Consider the following 17793-nt stretch of genomic DNA (forward strand, 5'->3'; position numbering starts at 1 on the left):
CATGAAACACGCGTATCGCTGCCTATTCCATTTTCGGGACCGCTCTTCGACCTATTGGCATATGTTTCCTTTTTAACCACGAGGCTCTCACTGGCGCGGCGATCAGAATATCGGAATGGCGATTTTCCGACCACGTCAGCGACGATAACGTGCATACGACCGATTGCCGGGCCAGTGAATCGTTCGTTTCTACGCATAGCTGTTTTTCCAATCTATTTTTTTTTTTTCTTTTCTTTTCACACGCGCGACAACCACATCAGGTACAGGTGTCGCGAGTAAATCGCTTTCCTTCGCGTCTCGTCCTCCCTATTATCATTGATTTTCATTGAACACCAATTACAGGCTTATGAGTCCGGAGGTGGATGTGAATCGTAATAGATATTCCGTTTCGCTGAAATAACAGAGACGCGTGTCATGTTTGCGTCGTGAATTGTGCATGAAGAATCGTACACTTGATTGCCGCATCGATTGTAGTCGACAGCAGAACGTGGGAAATATTAATTGGTATGTAGTTGGCAATTGTACTAACATTTTTAGTTGTAATACGCGCAGACACGAAAGTGCCTGTACAATCGAAATGTAGGAATACAAAATTTTACCTATGATTAAACGTATTCGAATGTATGCACGTTACACACTGATAATGACACGTAAGTGTAATTATCACGTAATATGAAGGAAACATCCTTAAATCTCGCGAAGGAGACTTTATCATTGGTACCAATGTCTTATCGATCGAATAAGTTTAACGATGTCGTCGTGCGTCGATGCGTTCAAGTGGCTGAAACGAATTACCAATTCAAATAACGAGTTGCCGGTTCTCAAAAACCGTGAAACTAGATCATTTTTAGTTGGTCCAGATTCTATGTATGTTTCTGCAAAATTCCGATTCTTCGTTGAACTTAATCAGATAGATAAATCAGATGTATAAAGCAAACGGCGGCATCTGTGCAGTTTAAATTTCATTCTGTGATAAGATTCTGCGAACGAGAATATTCAATAATCCATAGAATGATTTTCATTCGGCACACTTTGTAGCGGGAAAACTTCTACGAGTTAAGGAATACTTTATTTCGGTAGAATAAACGCATATGATTGTTCTTTATTTCATCGAGTATTACTTTCAAACGTCTAGTTATTATTACGTCACGATGTCGAAAACTTTATTATCATTATCATATTATCATTTATCTACAATTTTAATTCGGTTCAAGAACAGGTATTTTGTTTAATCGTAAATGATCAAATAGAAGTAAAAATAGTTAGATCATGTAAAAACGAAATGACATTCAAATTTCATCAGATTTAGTAGTAAATTCAAATTTTCGAGTTCGGGAATAAAATGTAAGCGAAACTATAGGCAAATTAACTTACGTTGTATTTGAAAAAATTCTAGTTTTATATATATAACATGTCAAGCATCGGTATAAGTCAGGTCGGATATTGAAGGATGATATTTTTAAAGGAAAAGCAACTGAAAGCTAAATTTTAATTTGTAGAAGATCAAAATAAACGGAAGTAAACGTTTATACAAGAACCTCAAACGTAATATTCTAGCTCCCTGCAATATACGTCCACATTTAGCTCTGTGATTAAATACCTACGTTTTATCAGGTTTATTAGCATACGTTTGCATACATTAACAAACCTCCTGAATTATTTACAAACGACAAAGTACTCATTGACACAACGCGAAAGCGTAAAAAGATGTGAGACCGTGTTCTTCCACGGGGCGTATAAATTACGTTAGTTTGTGAAAGTATGCGAGGAACGCTCGTATCGATAGACAGTTTTGGAGAATTTCGGTGGGGTCAGTGTATGTATCATAGTTCGAGAAGACGAGCCACAAAAACACAGAGACCTTGCTTCGACGCGTATACTGCCACTTTCAAGTAGATTCGACGTAAAATGTACCAAACACTGCGAAGGTTCCGATTCGTTTTCGTTGCCATTACAACATGAAAAATTACGAAAGTACAATAAATCGTAAGAAATTCATTGAAAATGAAAATCCTAAAAATTGTTGATTTTGTTAAGTCAATAACAGTATGGACAGAAATTTCAACGAATGTAAAGTGTTACATTTATTTAACGAAAATATTTATTACAATGAAACTGATCGATCTATAATTTATTCTAATAAAATTAATTTTTTATAAGTATCAAACAAATATAACACGATTCGCGATTATGACAGGGTTACAGTAAATATGTCAGATAGGTACTACCTTTCTACACATTCTATGATTTTCAACGAAGATAAACATTCTAGCAGTATTTAATCCTCAAAGGTTCTAAAATAGGAATTTTAATTTTGCTACAATGTTTACTCGTCGGAGAAGTCGGGATCGTGAAAAAAGCAGAATTACAACGTTCTTTCTAAATTCGATTTCAAAAGGAAGCAATTATGTAGGAAATCTTTGCTGTTTCACGTTATAATTTACGGATAAATATCGTACGTTTACAACCATAGATACGAAATACAAATGAAAACAGAATTAATTGGATATACATTGTACACGTGATATCTTTTATAACACATAGTGTTCACAAATATAAATTTTTATTATTCTCTGGTCATTATTTATCTTCCACGCTATGCATATTCATCGTATAAAATAACATAAGATCGAATCATACAGAGGCAAAAAAAGGCGAATCGAAGAAGTAAAGCAAGAATATTATTCGCATCGCAAAGTTCGATCAGCAAACTCAGGAAGGCCAATCTCTTGATTGTTCGCGCGTGACAACAAGATCACGACGGAAGAAAATGATCAACAAACACCGGCGATCTACGCAAGAAAAGAATTTAATTCGTTTTGAATAAACTATGAAAGTAGGTGTGGAGTCCAGTCGACCAATCCGACCGGTTCGACTCGTCCTCCATCCTACGACGGACTTCTTCTATTTTCATAGCAATTAGTATTCGCTGCTTGTTTCCTCGAAATATGCAAGTTTACTCTGTAAATCGTTTCCCATTGAAGTTACTGTTTTCCAAACATCTATATCGAACGTGCTAGAGTATAATGGAAGCTGTTTCGACTAAAGCTGCTTCGATTAAAATTTTAGATTGTTCGTTGATGAAAAATTTTCATGAACGTAGAAGTGGAATGGCATACCCCGTAAACCATGTAACGTTCCAAGCTACGTCGTTGGAATTGCATATATATATATTTTCCGTTTCAAGACGCAAGAGGATTTACACGTTGCATGACTCGATATTTCGCTAATAGAAATACATTGATAAACACGTGCGATCTGGTAATATCTAACGATGAAACTACGAGAGAGATCTACGTAAATACAGAACCGATTTAAATTAATTACGAAAGAAGGTGTGGAATCTAGCCGACTAATCCGACCGGTTCGTTCGTTTTCCAGCCTATAGTGGAACATTTCGATTATATGACAGACCAGAGAACAGATTTCCTCTCACGATCAGTGATGGAACACTGTTTGATCAAGGATTATCGTTCGCCGATCTTTCGATCTCTTCTGGATAAGAAAACCTCAACCACTTGAAATCCATTCAACATTGCTGGTTCATTTTAACGACTCGTGAACGTTTGACGACGTGGTGAATTTTGAAGTGCTGTTAAGGGATACGAAGGAGGGAATTTTGTTCGGGGGTTTCGAAATTTCCAAATTGGAGATGTCGACGCCGGTATATCGCGGTCAATGGAACGTTCAGGCGTCAGATATCGCGAGAAGAACGCACAACCCCATAAGATCCATCGTGGAATGTCTCGTGGTCGAGCCTAATCCTGCCAAGTCTATGATCTCGTTATCCATCGGTGAGATTTTCCTTTATACACAGTCCTTTATATACGATTCTCGCCTGTCATTTTAAGCGGAAGATTAGTCGAGTTGCTTCGAAATTTCTAATCTAATTTCCAATCAAGCAAACTGACAAGCTAACATTAATAAAGCGTTTTAAATTATTTGAAGTAATAACTGTTTGGTTTGCACGCAGAAAATATTAGAAAAAGAGCACGAAACAGAGACAGATAATAGTTTTTAAATTACGAGTTTCTGGGATTGGAGAAGGAATCTCGTGAGACCGGATAATTTCGTGTTCCGCGCTTATCGTGGTCTTGTTCGCGTGTAATTAGTTCGTTTGTTCCTTTTTGCTATCTCGTTTAATAACAGAATTGTGAGCCATTTTAAACTGCCCGTAACGTTTGTAAATTTTCAAGAAATAAATTGAGATAATTGATTTCTTCGTTTTGCATTTTATATACGTATGAATATATTTTGTTTTCTTCGACGATGATTCGAAAAAGAAGAAAAATATCTTGAATCACGTTGCATGATCACGCGTGGCTTTTCATAAAAAAACTATTTAAATTTAGAATTGGCAACAAGAAGTCTAATGAGTAAGCTCTGAACAATTTAATCAACAGAATATGCTTTATAATTATTTTATTTTTGATGATCATCTACTTGAAGAAAATGTTTAAATATTTATTACTTATATATCAAATATATAGAAATTGATTAGATTTAGAGGCAATCGATAAAGTAGTTTAAAAAGTTTAATAACAAAATTTATGTGAAGCACTTCCTCGCGTGGCTTGAACAATTTATCACGTACGGTTGCCTATTGCCAAATTTAGTATACTTCGTTTGAAGATAAAATCAGAAATTTGGATATATAATAATAATAATTATAATTATTTTATCATTAAAGTCAATCAATGGTTTAAAGTACTTTACCAAGAAGTTCTCTATTTTCAGGTGATCCAACTACTTTTGGAAATTTAAAACCACCCAAAGAAGTACTTGATGCTGTTCAACAAAGTCTCGTTTCTCAATTGTATAATGGATACGCACCTAGTACAGGTACTAATAATAAATTAACAATTCAATAGAAAGAAATTGTACTTGCACGAGTAATGTTTACCGTTGACTAAATAAACGTAGATGTTAATCTAGTTCGTAAGGAGTAAATGAGAAACTAAATGATATTAATGATACGTACCTCGATTGATAAAATAGTTTATTTATTATCTGCTGTAAAATTATCGTTCGTATCAATCTTTAAATTCGGTTCCGATTTATTTTTTAAATAATTAATTAGGCAATTTTATTCTAGGTCACCAAAGCGCCAGGGAAGCTGTAGCGGAATATAGTTCCAGCGAATTCGTAAAAGTGGATGCTAAGGTAAATTCTTAATCGTTAAAACCCCGATCTATTGAAATTGGTTAAGAAATCAAAATTAATTAATAAAATGATGTACAATTGTCCCCTTTCTTTGTCGTTGATAATCGTGTTGTCGACGCGATGTTGATCTTCAGATGAAAGAAAAAAGGAGTAATATTCCAGAAATAAGCAAAATACATAATTTCACGTTGAAAGATTAATTATTTCACAAATAGAAAACTCTGATTGAATTTAAAGCTAATACTTTGTGCCGTCGATTATGTATAATTTCAATCTTCGTCATTTTCCAGCGACACAAAATGTTGGAATTTGATAAACAGTCGCTGTTAATAACGTTTGAAATTTTGATACGTCACTTAAGAGTCACGATTGATATACATTTTTCGATTAACTTTTTCCATCCACGAGACAGGGGACAGCTATCGATGTTAAAACTCCGTTTGTTATTGCCTTACAAATGCGTAAATGGCAATTATTTTTGTTCAATGTTTAATAAAAACATTCCTGGCGTTCACGTCAAGTTTATTGCAAAATACAATAAAGCATTATTAAATGTTTAATGAAGGATAGAATTTCATTTCCAGACTTTTAATTTGGAAACTAATTTTTTGTGATAATTATTGGATGTTTTCTAGCAAAGATGAATCTTCTAATCCTTTGGTCTCTTATTAACAATTTTTTATGCATAATTCTGTATGTCGCTTTACCTTTGTCCGAATGTTCTGTTTAATATATGTATTTGAAATATGAAATGAAAGTACATGCGGTGCGTGAGCGACGGTATGACATACTTTGAGATATAATTTATACGGAAATATCGAGTGCGGAATTAAATTTGTAGCAGATTGTAATATATTAAAAACGGTTTATTATCATAAATTCTGTACATGTTTCTAAAGAGACTAATTACGTACGTTTTGTGACAGTTTTTGTAAAAAAGCACGATAACAATCTGACTTACGGCGAATGCATGTTTAATAGTTTGAAATACACCACAGTAATCTTAGTATGTACAAATACTTGTCAAAATTATTGAACATATAAAAAGTATGATAAAGAACGCTGCTTACAAGAAAAACTATCTAATCGATGAACCTCGTAGAGTTGCGATTTTTATGCGGTTCGAAACGGTACGTTACAAAGTTCATAAAAGTGTTAAACAAAAAATAAACTCGACAATTTTTTTGAAATTGTTAGTGATGAGAATTTTTATGACTTTATCTATTAAAATATCTTTGCGCGAATCGGTTTATCTAACATAATAATACTTGATCGTGACAAAATCAGTTCCTATTGCCAACGAGAAAGAAAAAGACAACGATATAGGAAAAATTGAATGCTGGTAAAGAAAACGCAGAAGCATCTGGTTATTCCATATTGTTATCGATCTGTAGAGAACTGTGCTACTGAAAGCCGCGTTGCATACAGATTACTTCCGGCTACGCCTTGTTTTGCATACGCAAATAAATCATGTGTATTAATTACATTCGAAGTCTGATTAATTGCCCTATTTGATGAATTATTTGGATAACATTTTAGAGAACATGCATATCCATATAAATTATGTTCCTCGATCGACAGGTTTAACATTAACACTGAAACTTTGAAATGGAAATATCGAAATATCAGATGCATTGCATTTTCATTATGTATCGCATTTGATTTTGTTAATTTATTAGTTGAGTATAATGAATTATTCTTCACTGGCTGTATTCATTCCTTCTCTTTACCATAGTATTTTTTTTTACGTTGAACACGATCGAATTGGGCATGAAGCTTAAATGTCACGATGTCACAAAAATAGCCAAGGACTTTGCGCGACTGTGACGCCTAGCATATTCTCTCGTTCTTTGCGCGATCGTGGACGAAGCGTATTTAAGCTTTTTAAAGAAATCTTAGTGATTTGTCAGGATTTTACTTTTTTCCCTTTTCCTTACACAACGAATAATCGATTCGTCCAATTAGGTTTCCAACCTAATATACAGTTTTCGATACAGATGCGATCGAGCTTCGTATATTTTCAATCTTCCAGAAGATGTTTCGATTCGAATTAGCTCGACCTGTAACCAGGCGCTTATAGAAACTTGTTCATCTGCAGGCACATCGTGTCAGCTCCCTTTCTGTGTGTATTCATTCGTTGTTTGCGTGCACGTGTATACGATATCTAGTTAAACCGCCAGTTGATCGGAACTGCCGACGAAGTTTGCTGGGAAAACCGAATTTCCCTGCACGATCGGCCGCAAACTAGAAACCACGTTCTCTAAAAGAAGAAATATCATCAATTAACTACGAACTGTCCGGCATCTACGGTTCTCGATACAATCACGAGAAAATCAATAGAATCTCTTCGCTACACTGTTCCGTTCAAACAATCGTTTTTCCGATCAATGAATTTTTCTCGTTTGCTTTGTCGTTCTTGCATGGCCAACGTATCATAGTTTCTAGATTCCAGGTAAAAATTTTTTACTTATTTATCTATTTATTTATTTATTCATTTAGATAGCATGTGATTTTCTGTTCATCTTTCAGGAGGTATTTTCGTTGCGTTATTGCCATAAATCTTTGTTACTATTTGTTACATTTTCTTTTTAATTTCTTAACTTAATTTTCATCGAATCGATTTCATAATTGCTCGCGTGCGTCGTATTTCGTAATATTCGCGAAGCCGGGTATTTTCTACTTTATTCTTGCATATTTAGAATCTTTGTATTTATTATTCATGCAGCAAAATGTAGAATTTATTTAACTTTTGCCATTAAAGGACACTAGACAAAAATTGGTGTTTCAAATGTTAGATTCATACTCACGCGTGAAAATATATTTTAATTTTCCTTCCGAAGGACAAATTTTCCTTTTTAATATCGTCCGATGGACGATTTTCAATATGCATAAGTAAAAGTCGAAAATAAATCAATGCGACGTTTCGTTGAAAAATTAAACGGTCCATCACGATTGTAAAGATCAAATTTATTCTCACATACACGGTACTGGAAAGTACTTTTATGTGTATAACAAATTTAATATTCGTAGTTCGATATTTCGCATCATTGTAAATTTAAAGTATTGATAATATAAAACGAAGCAAAATTAATAATTTTTACGTAAATGAAAAATATCTTCCTTGTAATTCCTTCAGGGAAGAAAGATAAAGGGATTAAACAACTTGTTATTAAATTTAATATTTGATGTTTTTTATCCTCGTCATGCAAAAAAAAAAGGAAGAAAAAATTCACAGATCTAAAAGTAATGTATTATCAGGACTCTGATATCACCGTGAAAATCTAAAATAAAGCCCACCATTTCGAAACCTGAACAGAATCGATATCGTTGAAAAAAAAAATGTTCATAAAGCAAGGAACATTCCCCTTGTGCTGCGAAAATTGTAATGTATGGCATGCAATGAATCTGCTATTAGCTTTATTCACTGCGCCCCCAGGAAATGAACGTCGGAAAAACGACGAGAATCGAGCTTTTTCACAGTTCTAAAGATTTCATGTGCATCGAACGTTTAATTAATGTATGCCTGCGGAGCTATAGGCGAACATTTTTCCTATTTTCTTCGCTAGCATAATTCATATAGGAAAATATATTTAGAAATATAAATACATTCCAAACTTAACGTGCATTTTTACTTTCATTTTAAATTATTAATTTCATACGGCAGAATTAAATTTTCTATAGATCAGTTAGTCACCGGATTTTTTTGTTTCAAATAGATTTTAACGTCGCGTTAATTACACGGATAGTGACTTACGAAAGTAGTCGAACGCTTACCACAGAAGGCTTTTATGTGTTACATGAAAGATTGTGAAACTTCATTAGTGTCGTCATGATACATAACTTTATCCGATGATATTAGTAAAATTTGAAACTAATCTGTAGTTAGAAGCTGCAAGATATTATTTACTACAAACTTGTGCATATTTTGTTAAAAATTAGCACATAGCGGAATAGCGATTTTAAACATATACATATATATCGAAGATAGTTTTATCGAATATCGAGGCTTATTAATATAACGGATAATCGACTGTTTAAATAGTTTCTGGACCTCTATGAATTATATATATACTTGCGCTAAATATTTGGCAGCTTCTGTGTACATTTTTAGATTCGTTTAAAAATTCCTCGTGTACACGTTGACCAGAGTGGAAAAAGATCACGATACACGATTTCTATAGCAAATTAGTTTATAGCAAATTAATTGGCTTCGGTCACAAATTTATTAGGGAGATAGCTTTCAAACGGAATGCTAATTCTCTGTCCTTTGAATTCTCTCTTTTTTCAGGATGTAATTTTATGCAGCGGATGCTCCTGCGCTCTCGACCTCTGTATAACAGCGTTAGCACGAAGGGGGCAAAATATTCTGATACCGCGACCCGGTTTCTCGATCTATCGAACACTTGCAGAAGGTCTTGGTATCAACGTAAAATCCTATGAGTTACGCGTAAGTATAAACGTATCTCGAAAGTTCACCAATATTCTCGCATCTGCATTTTAGTACCAGCATTTTACCTGATATCGATGACAACGTTTTTATGTAAAGAAAAATTTATTATTTCCATGCCTTTTCTTTTACATTCTTTATTTAATCGATATGTTTATATTATACTAATGATGTATATTTTTCTTATCCAATTACACCTTCTGTTCGAAATACGCAAAGATTAACAGCTGCAAACATCAATCTCATTACAGTCACATGTTTGCTTTTAGAAATCGATGCAGTCGCATCATAATATTTTGTTATATAGTTACGATGATGATTATAAAGATCAAAACTCTTGTAATTCGATTTATCCGTAAAAAAATAAGCAGGTGTTCACATACTTTTGAAAAGTAGCGTATATACGTATCTCGATTTGAAAAAAAAAAACAATAAAATGTTAAACTTCGTGATAATAACGAGGTCTTTCCCGTCGTCCCTTTGTCTCCTTTGCCGCGAATTTTAATGCTTCCCCACTCGCCCAGACAGCGCAGCGTGGACTATTTTACCACAGAGAAGTAATTAAAACCACGGTACCGTGACTCTTCGTGGTCTACTAGGGGGAGAAAGAGAGAGAAATAGAGAGAGAGAGAAAGAGGGGGAAAGATTGTGGGTTATAATGCAGAAGTTGACGTGGATTATCCGTATGTAAGGTGGCCCGTATGCGCGTAACTTTCGGTACACGAACTTTCCATTTGTCACGAACTGATGAAAAATTAATTCGCGATACGCGATCTTCTTTCGAGGTCATTATTGAATGTCAAGATTCGTATTAATTTTTGAACGATTCCCATTTCGCTTCAGCGTCTTTTAGATGAACGCTTTCTGAATGTTTTGAAAAAGGAAGCTGTGAAATTATTGATTTTGAAAGTTCTTGAAATATCAGACTTTTCTTGCATAATAGTTTACTAGCTAATGGTATAAGCAAGAAATGCAATTGCTGTTGATAATTTCTACTTGTAAAGCTTCATTAATAGTATCACGTAGATCTGTCGTGCAAGTGTACCGTGTAACTTTAAAATACTAAAAAAATAACTAAAGGTGTGAACATTTGATCATATTTATTAACAAACGATGTATTCGTTGTTTTAATATTTTGCAGTTTTCGAATGCTTCTGTATATGAAGAACAGAGCTTCGAATAAAGAAATTTCAAGATTCAATAGAATTACAGAAATGAAGAAACGCGATTTGTAGTGAATTAAACCAAGATATTGAAGTTATGAAGTCGGAAATTCAATACATTCCCTTCTCCTTTTCAATTTACGAGTGCAGCAACAATTTATTTTCAAATGACAGACATAGAATATTTTAACAAAGCAGGATGAAATTTCTTGGGGTGTACGCGAAATACATAATTAATACTGTAAACAAGATTAAAATCGATAGTTCATAACACTTTCGTGCAACGTATGGTAACAACTTATTTTTTAATACATCATTGTCAAAGACTGAGTTGTGCGTAACAAGTTCTGGTACTTGCGGCTTATCGTATTGCATGGTCCATGCCATTTTCTGTGACTTATAAGCCCACACATAAGTATTGATCCAGCTACCATACGTATACTGGGTGCCCTGAAAATATTTATGATCGCGCAGAAAAAATAAACAATTTTTCAAACAAGATCGCGAACTAGAAATTCCAGCCGTAAACGTTGCGCAACTAAAAAGAGTACACATGATTTACACATTCTTGATGATTTATAAATACAAAATTTTAAATAATTTAATTGATTAGTCATAAACGGTATAGAGATAAACTTCTAAGTCTACGATGTGTTACTCGTCCTTTTAAAATTTCTTTTAAAGTTCCTTTAAAATGAATTTTTTAAAGGATCATCGAAAACTCCAGCCCCATCGTAATATATCGTGAAGCGACGAAAATAAAAAAATTAGAAACAACTGCTTAGTTTTGCGGAATACGTTGAAACCTACTGTTTCTGGGCATTCGCGAAATGCTGAAATAATATTTACATATTTCGTTGCGTGCCGCTATGTTATGTCGGAACAGGTTGTTTCTTTCTTTCTTTTTTTTTTTTTTTTGCTACTTCGTGTGTTGAAGACATACTAGTACTTAACGTGAACACGTACTTACGTAGTATGTATCGCGAGAAAATAGCGTAAGAGGTTGCTGTGATAAATTGGGGTACTTAAACTTATTGCCTACAATACTGTTCCAGCAGCCATTAACTTGGAAAACCTATAAAAATGTGTTATATATTGATATCATAAATCGTTTTATTTGCTTTAACGTCTGCCATAGTTATTAATAACCCATCGAATCTTACAGAAAATTAGCTAAAGTAATTAAAAGTTTGCGAAAGAAAGCAACAGCATAATTCTAACGAAGAAAAATTTCGTTTCAAAGCGGTATATTTAACCAAATATAATACGAAAATGCTACGACACGATGGATTTGTATAAATATCTTTCCTTCCTATTCTGTATACCGAATATATCACAGCTTTGTTTACAAAAAGAGTTCTATTTTACTTTTCTAAAATTTACTAAAAGTATATGCATAATAAGTAATTTAATTATACGTTACTACGCCATAGGAAAATATTTTCCGTGGAGGAACTCGGTTAACGTCGGTTATTCACATTTCTAGCCTGAACTCGGCTGGGAGATCGATCTGGACAACTTGGAATCACAGATCGACGAATTTACCGCGGCGATCATTATAAACAATCCTTCGAACCCGTGCGGTTCCGTATTTAGCAAGGATCACACACTCGACATTCTCGACGTGGCCGCTCGTTACTACATACCAATTATTGCCGATGAAATTTACGAGCATATGGTACGTGATTAACATACGCACACATACAGCCCTTATAGTTTCATTTTATAATGAAATTATATAAATTATAATAAAGTAGTACATATACGTTTAAACTCAATTCGAGTCAACCTATAAGTTACCCACTGAACGTTGTTTTGATATTGAACGTCATATAATTAATATTCTGCAAATCTATAGCTAATATTAAGTAACATTAAATAGACGAGCTTCGTACGGTTTATTTTATTAAAATTTTTTAATTTTTAGAATTTTGCCAAGTTATTGAATCTCGTCGTACTATAAAGTAGAAATCACTTAATTTGATTTTCAAGTTTTCTTTTTTAATTCTGATTTGTTAAATGCATTTTACGATAGTTCATGTTAGGAAGAATCAATTTAACGAACAAGACAAGTGCTTCTTCGATAACAACCGTTGCTTCGTAAAAGTATTGTTTAATTTTCTGCAGGGTACCAAAAATCTTGTACCATGTTTACCATGCCGCATTTAAGCAATTTACTACGTTTCTTTTATCGTTATTTCGTCTTACCAGGTGTTCCCAGGACGGACTTTCCATTCGTTAGCATCTTTGTCGAAGGAAGTTCCTATTTTGTCATGTAGCGGCCTGACGAAGAGGTATGCAAAAATCAACTTTGAAATCTTAGCATGTCATGATCGCGTCGCTTGGATATTTTCATTCCTTGAAATACATTCGTGAAGTTTTTACGTGGGACATTTTACAGCGGTTTACGGCTACATTCCATATACATAATTGCACGAGCATCGTGGAATCAATATTACAGCGAATTCTTGGTGGTCAAGCGGGAAGTTTTGTGGCGGCGAATGTTCGCACGCAACCTGGACACCGATGCTCGTTGTTTCCTATTTTAAAAATAGTTTCATCGCGAAGAGGTTGGAATATATTCAAAACATAGATAAAAAGTATATTATCTGACAAATTTTGGATAAATTATTATTGTTCGAAAGCTTGAATTTACTTCGAGTCGAGTAGTAATTTAATTGTTCGCTAATCATTTTCATTTATTGCCGTCTTAAAGAAGGAATTTATTGTCAATAAATTTTCTAATTGTGCTTTCGATACCAGTTTCAATTTTACCTTTGGAGTTCGTAAATTACTCTCTAAAAAAGAAAAGGACTCGTAGATATATTGAGTGTATTCTTTAATCAAATAATAGAATTATTATGATCTTTATTTATTTATAGCTAATATCAGAAACTAGGATCAAAATTTCCAGAACAATTTACTCAATTCACTATTTTGTTTTATGGTCCCCTTTTCGAGAAAACTTCCCAATTATAATTTAAATATAAATCTGAACGTGAGATTACGAACCAGCGGTATATCATCCTCTGCACTTTCTGCTTGATTATTATCATATAGCGATGTGACTCGGAGCATGCACTAGTAATAATCGAGTTACAACAATGGACGCATTACCAGGTAAACGGTAATCTTCACCGATGTTTCAGATTTTTAGTGCCCGGCTGGCGTATGGGCTGGATAATCATTCACGATCGTCAAAACGTGCTGGAGAAGGAGGTGGGTAATTGCACGATACACTATATACGGGAAAGCTTGAAAATAATTGCTTCTCCGTTCGTATTGTTTCCGTAATAAGAACGACCAGATCTGTTTCTGCGCCGTGCCTTATCGCGTTTGGATTAAATTTCGTTGATTAAATTTTATCCCATCGTTAAAGTTCTCCACTTGGCACCGTTCACCGTGTCCTCAACTTTGCTCGAATCTTACTTTCGTGTTGAGGAAAAAAAGAGGAAAAAGAAAGAACGAAGGAAATCGAAGAAATCAACGAGTCGAGCAAAGGATGAGACTGTGAGCTTCAGCAAAATTTTACCTTCGAAGAACTTTAATTCGTACTTTTCTTTCTTATAAGAATTTCCAATTGTATAATGTGCGATATATTGTATTATTTCTTCTTATTCTCTTATGTAGATAAGGAAAGCGCTTCATTGTCTAAGTCAGAGAATTATCGGCAGCAACACGCTTATTCAAGGTGCTTTGCCTACTATTCTGAAGAACACGCCACAGGAATTTTACGATAGCGTCGTTAGTATGTTGCATGTAGGTTTTTATTATCTTGAGTACCTTTTAGAAATTTATGCAAACTTGAAAATCGCCAGGGTTATATTTCACGTGGGATATTTACGAATATAACAACATTTAAATTAGACGGAACATTAATTAGTTAACCTGTTAAACCGGGGAAGAGTCAACGCGTTACACGAATTTTTAATTTCCTGGATATAACTACATATTCTTTTCTTTATAAATTTGCCGCCATATAATGATCAAATTTTCATTTTCGTTCTTAGGATCACTCGAAAACGGCGTATAACTGTGTGACGAAGATCTCAGGCTTGAAACCAATAATGCCCGACGGAGCAATGTACATGATGGTAATCGTCTAATCTGTGTTAATAGTTTCTCTGTCGATGTCTCGCGATATAAATACAAAGCGAAGTAAAGTAACAAAAGTAACGGAAAACGTAACAATTCCTAAAACAAAATGTGTCTAAAGCCATTATAAATCGGAGTGTAAATCCAATTTGCTCTACTTACAGTTTCCAATAATAAGTTTGAGAAGTAGATCATGCGCGACATGTTATGTAACGTATATGAATAATGAAATTCCAAAGTTTCTGAACAGTACCTTATTTACCATTATTAAACTCGATTACAAGGCGATTCGATTGAAATTGCCATCCGTGTAAATATTTCGTGTAATTAGGCGAAAATCAGACGCGATTTAAACATTAAGGTAAACACATCGACGTTAAGGGTAGCAGATCGCAATTTACTGACTATAAATTATCCTATCGGTCCCGCAGGTTTACATAGATCTACCTTGTTTTCCGGAATTTAATTCCGACCTCGAATTCGTGCAACGATTGCTAATGGAGGAGTCTGTGTTTTGCCTTCCTGGCCAGGTACGCCCAATAAATCGAGTACTCGTTCGACTGGACGTTTTCGTCGATTAAGCGCTTCTCAATTCTTTTCACAGTGCTTCGATTATCCGTCGTACATGAGGCTGGTCATCACGGTGCCCATAGATATGTTGGAGGAGGCCTGTCGGAGAATACAGGAATTCTGCGAGAGGCATCACTACAAAACAGCCGAAGATACGCAAAGAAGCAACTTAATTGCTGCGGAAATTCCATATTAAAGAGTATACGTGATTTAGTTAATTTCGTTGCCTTATTATTTATATTACGTTGCGTTGGTGCATAGGTATAAACTGAAATGTCATCCTTTTCAAATAATATTTTCATTGCGCGCAGTTTCCTTGAAACATGATGCGTTTAATAGAAATATAATAATTTCCATATGATTCGATACATTTTTCCAATAAATATCTGGATTTTGCCATCTCAGATCGTCAGCAAACCTAAGTATTTTATAAGTATTATATCAAATTGTTAAGTAATACTTATAAGTATAGATGATAGCTTATTTTTCGATGTCTAATACATAATTTCCAATATAATTTAATATAATTTTAAGCTTTTATAGGTATAGAAAATAAATTAAACGTTGTAAAAATTCTTTATAAAATATCGAATTTATTTGTATAAGTATACTGCTATTTATACTGTATAATAATACATCGACGTAACAAAATTTCGTGAACGATGTTACTTTAAAATAAAAATAGTTAAGAAATATTTAATCAATCTCATTTGCGATTAATGACTCCAAATCAAGGTTTAAATCAGAAAGATACGAGTCATGTTCGCGATGATGTCCTGTTTTAACCTGAATAGTGATTCCAATTTATAAAATCAACGATTGCCGGTCATGAATTATGTATGACATTAATAAATATTCTATATGTGTCACAATATTTAAACTAACGCCGAGAATGAGACGTGACTATCAAAACGAGTTATAAAAGATAAAAGAATTTTGCAGATTTTCAATAAACGTCAAGTGAAAATACGTTAACTTTGAAAAACGAGAATTTCTAACGCCGTATTCGATAGAGAAATATAAGAAAAATTTTAATAAACAAATAAAAGATTTGCTTGGTTTCTAACTTTGGTTGTCATTAATTTTCTAAAAATTAGCATAAAACTTACCTGTTCATAAATTCTTTGACGTCCAATGAACTATAAAATTGATTATAGAAAAGATAACACTTAGCATAAAATTTACCTACTCGTAATTTCTTTGACGTTCAACGAACTATAGAATTGATTATAGAAAGGATAACACTTTCGATTTTACATTTCCTTACACGTATACTTTTAATAAACACCTTGTAAAAGATACGAAACTTCTTTCTGAGCTCAACGATATTTTCTAAATTTTATGGAACAGTTTGAGATGAATATTAAACGTGTCGATTCGTTTAATAAAGGGACGATAAAATGGTAATAGCCAATTATATTAAAATCACTGTAAGTACAAGTACAAAAATAGTGTACACTGTCGTAATCGTCGCTCGCTCGAAACAATCCAACTCCTCTACTCGCTAATCACTTTACTACTGAACTGTCCTAGAGAGCACATTCGTCTATTTATAACTACAGTTGTTATTATAAAAACATCAAACGTAACTCTGGTCGACGATTACAAATAAGGGTAATAATATTCTGTCGGGAGTTTGTTTACCTTTGAACCTAGCAAACCAAAACAAGTCTACTTAGATAAAATAACTGGATGACGACAAAATAAATACCATACTACTTACGTTTACACGGTTTTATCAGACCAGCCGCGACTCCTAATGTACATCAATATCTCATTAACTTGCACATTATGACTTCTAATTTCTACACACAGAATTTCCGATAAGCTTTGTACACGCGTTTATCTATACAAGCCGATGATCTAATTAATTTCCATTTCGCGCGCGTGTACGTTGAAGTTTACCCCCTGCCAGTGTGTCGCTAAACACGTGAATTCCGGTTAATGCCGCGACGAAACGTTTCCGCTGGAAATTCGATTGCGAACCGCGTTAAACAATGATGTTGTGCCCCCCGTCTTTAACATAATAATCGAATACATCAAACTCACTCTGCAGAATTCATCGAATCAGTATTTTACTCGCGAACTGCCTGCCCTCGTGTCACGTTTGCTTCGAAATTTCCACGACATAAAAACGTTTGCAATGAAAGCGCATACATCCTGATTCGTGAACACGTTGATAATTAAAACAAACGACGAAAGGGACGAGCAATCGGCCAAAGCGATTTGCCACGGAATGAAATTTCCCAAAAGGGTTTTTCTTCAATTTAGACCAATGAGTGTTTATTTACAGCTATTCTACTCTGCTCGAATCGAATTCCCCTGAAATTTTTCTCGTTCCATCGCCAGTGTCGG

The 17793-nt window shown here is 34.1% G+C and overlaps 1 protein-coding gene across 2 annotated transcripts; it reads left to right on the top strand.

The window, feature by feature from the left end:
* Positions 1-141: 141 nt before the first annotated feature.
* On the top strand, positions 142-16133 carry LOC122573292 (tyrosine aminotransferase). 2 transcript variants are annotated; one of them, XM_043739422.1, is made up of 13 exons: positions 142-260; positions 343-504; positions 3382-3794; positions 4738-4842; positions 5096-5163; positions 9452-9610; positions 12260-12451; positions 12985-13067; positions 13923-13992; positions 14404-14532; positions 14784-14867; positions 15300-15398; positions 15473-16133. In XM_043739422.1, exons 3-13 carry the CDS (start codon positions 3653-3655, stop codon positions 15632-15634), a joined length of 1293 nt encoding a protein of 430 aa, XP_043595357.1. In that variant the 5' UTR covers positions 142-260; positions 343-504; positions 3382-3652; the 3' UTR covers positions 15635-16133. The 2 variants fall into 2 exon arrangements, with proteins under 2 accessions (XP_043595357.1, XP_043595356.1); XM_043739421.1 differs by lacking the exons at positions 142-260; positions 343-504 and adding an exon at positions 3054-3297.
* Positions 16134-17793: the final 1660 nt, after the last annotated feature.

Source organism: Bombus pyrosoma, linkage group LG12 (assembly GCF_014825855.1).
Source record: "Bombus pyrosoma isolate SC7728 linkage group LG12, ASM1482585v1, whole genome shotgun sequence".
NCBI classification, from domain to species: Eukaryota; Metazoa; Arthropoda; class Insecta; order Hymenoptera; family Apidae; genus Bombus; species Bombus pyrosoma.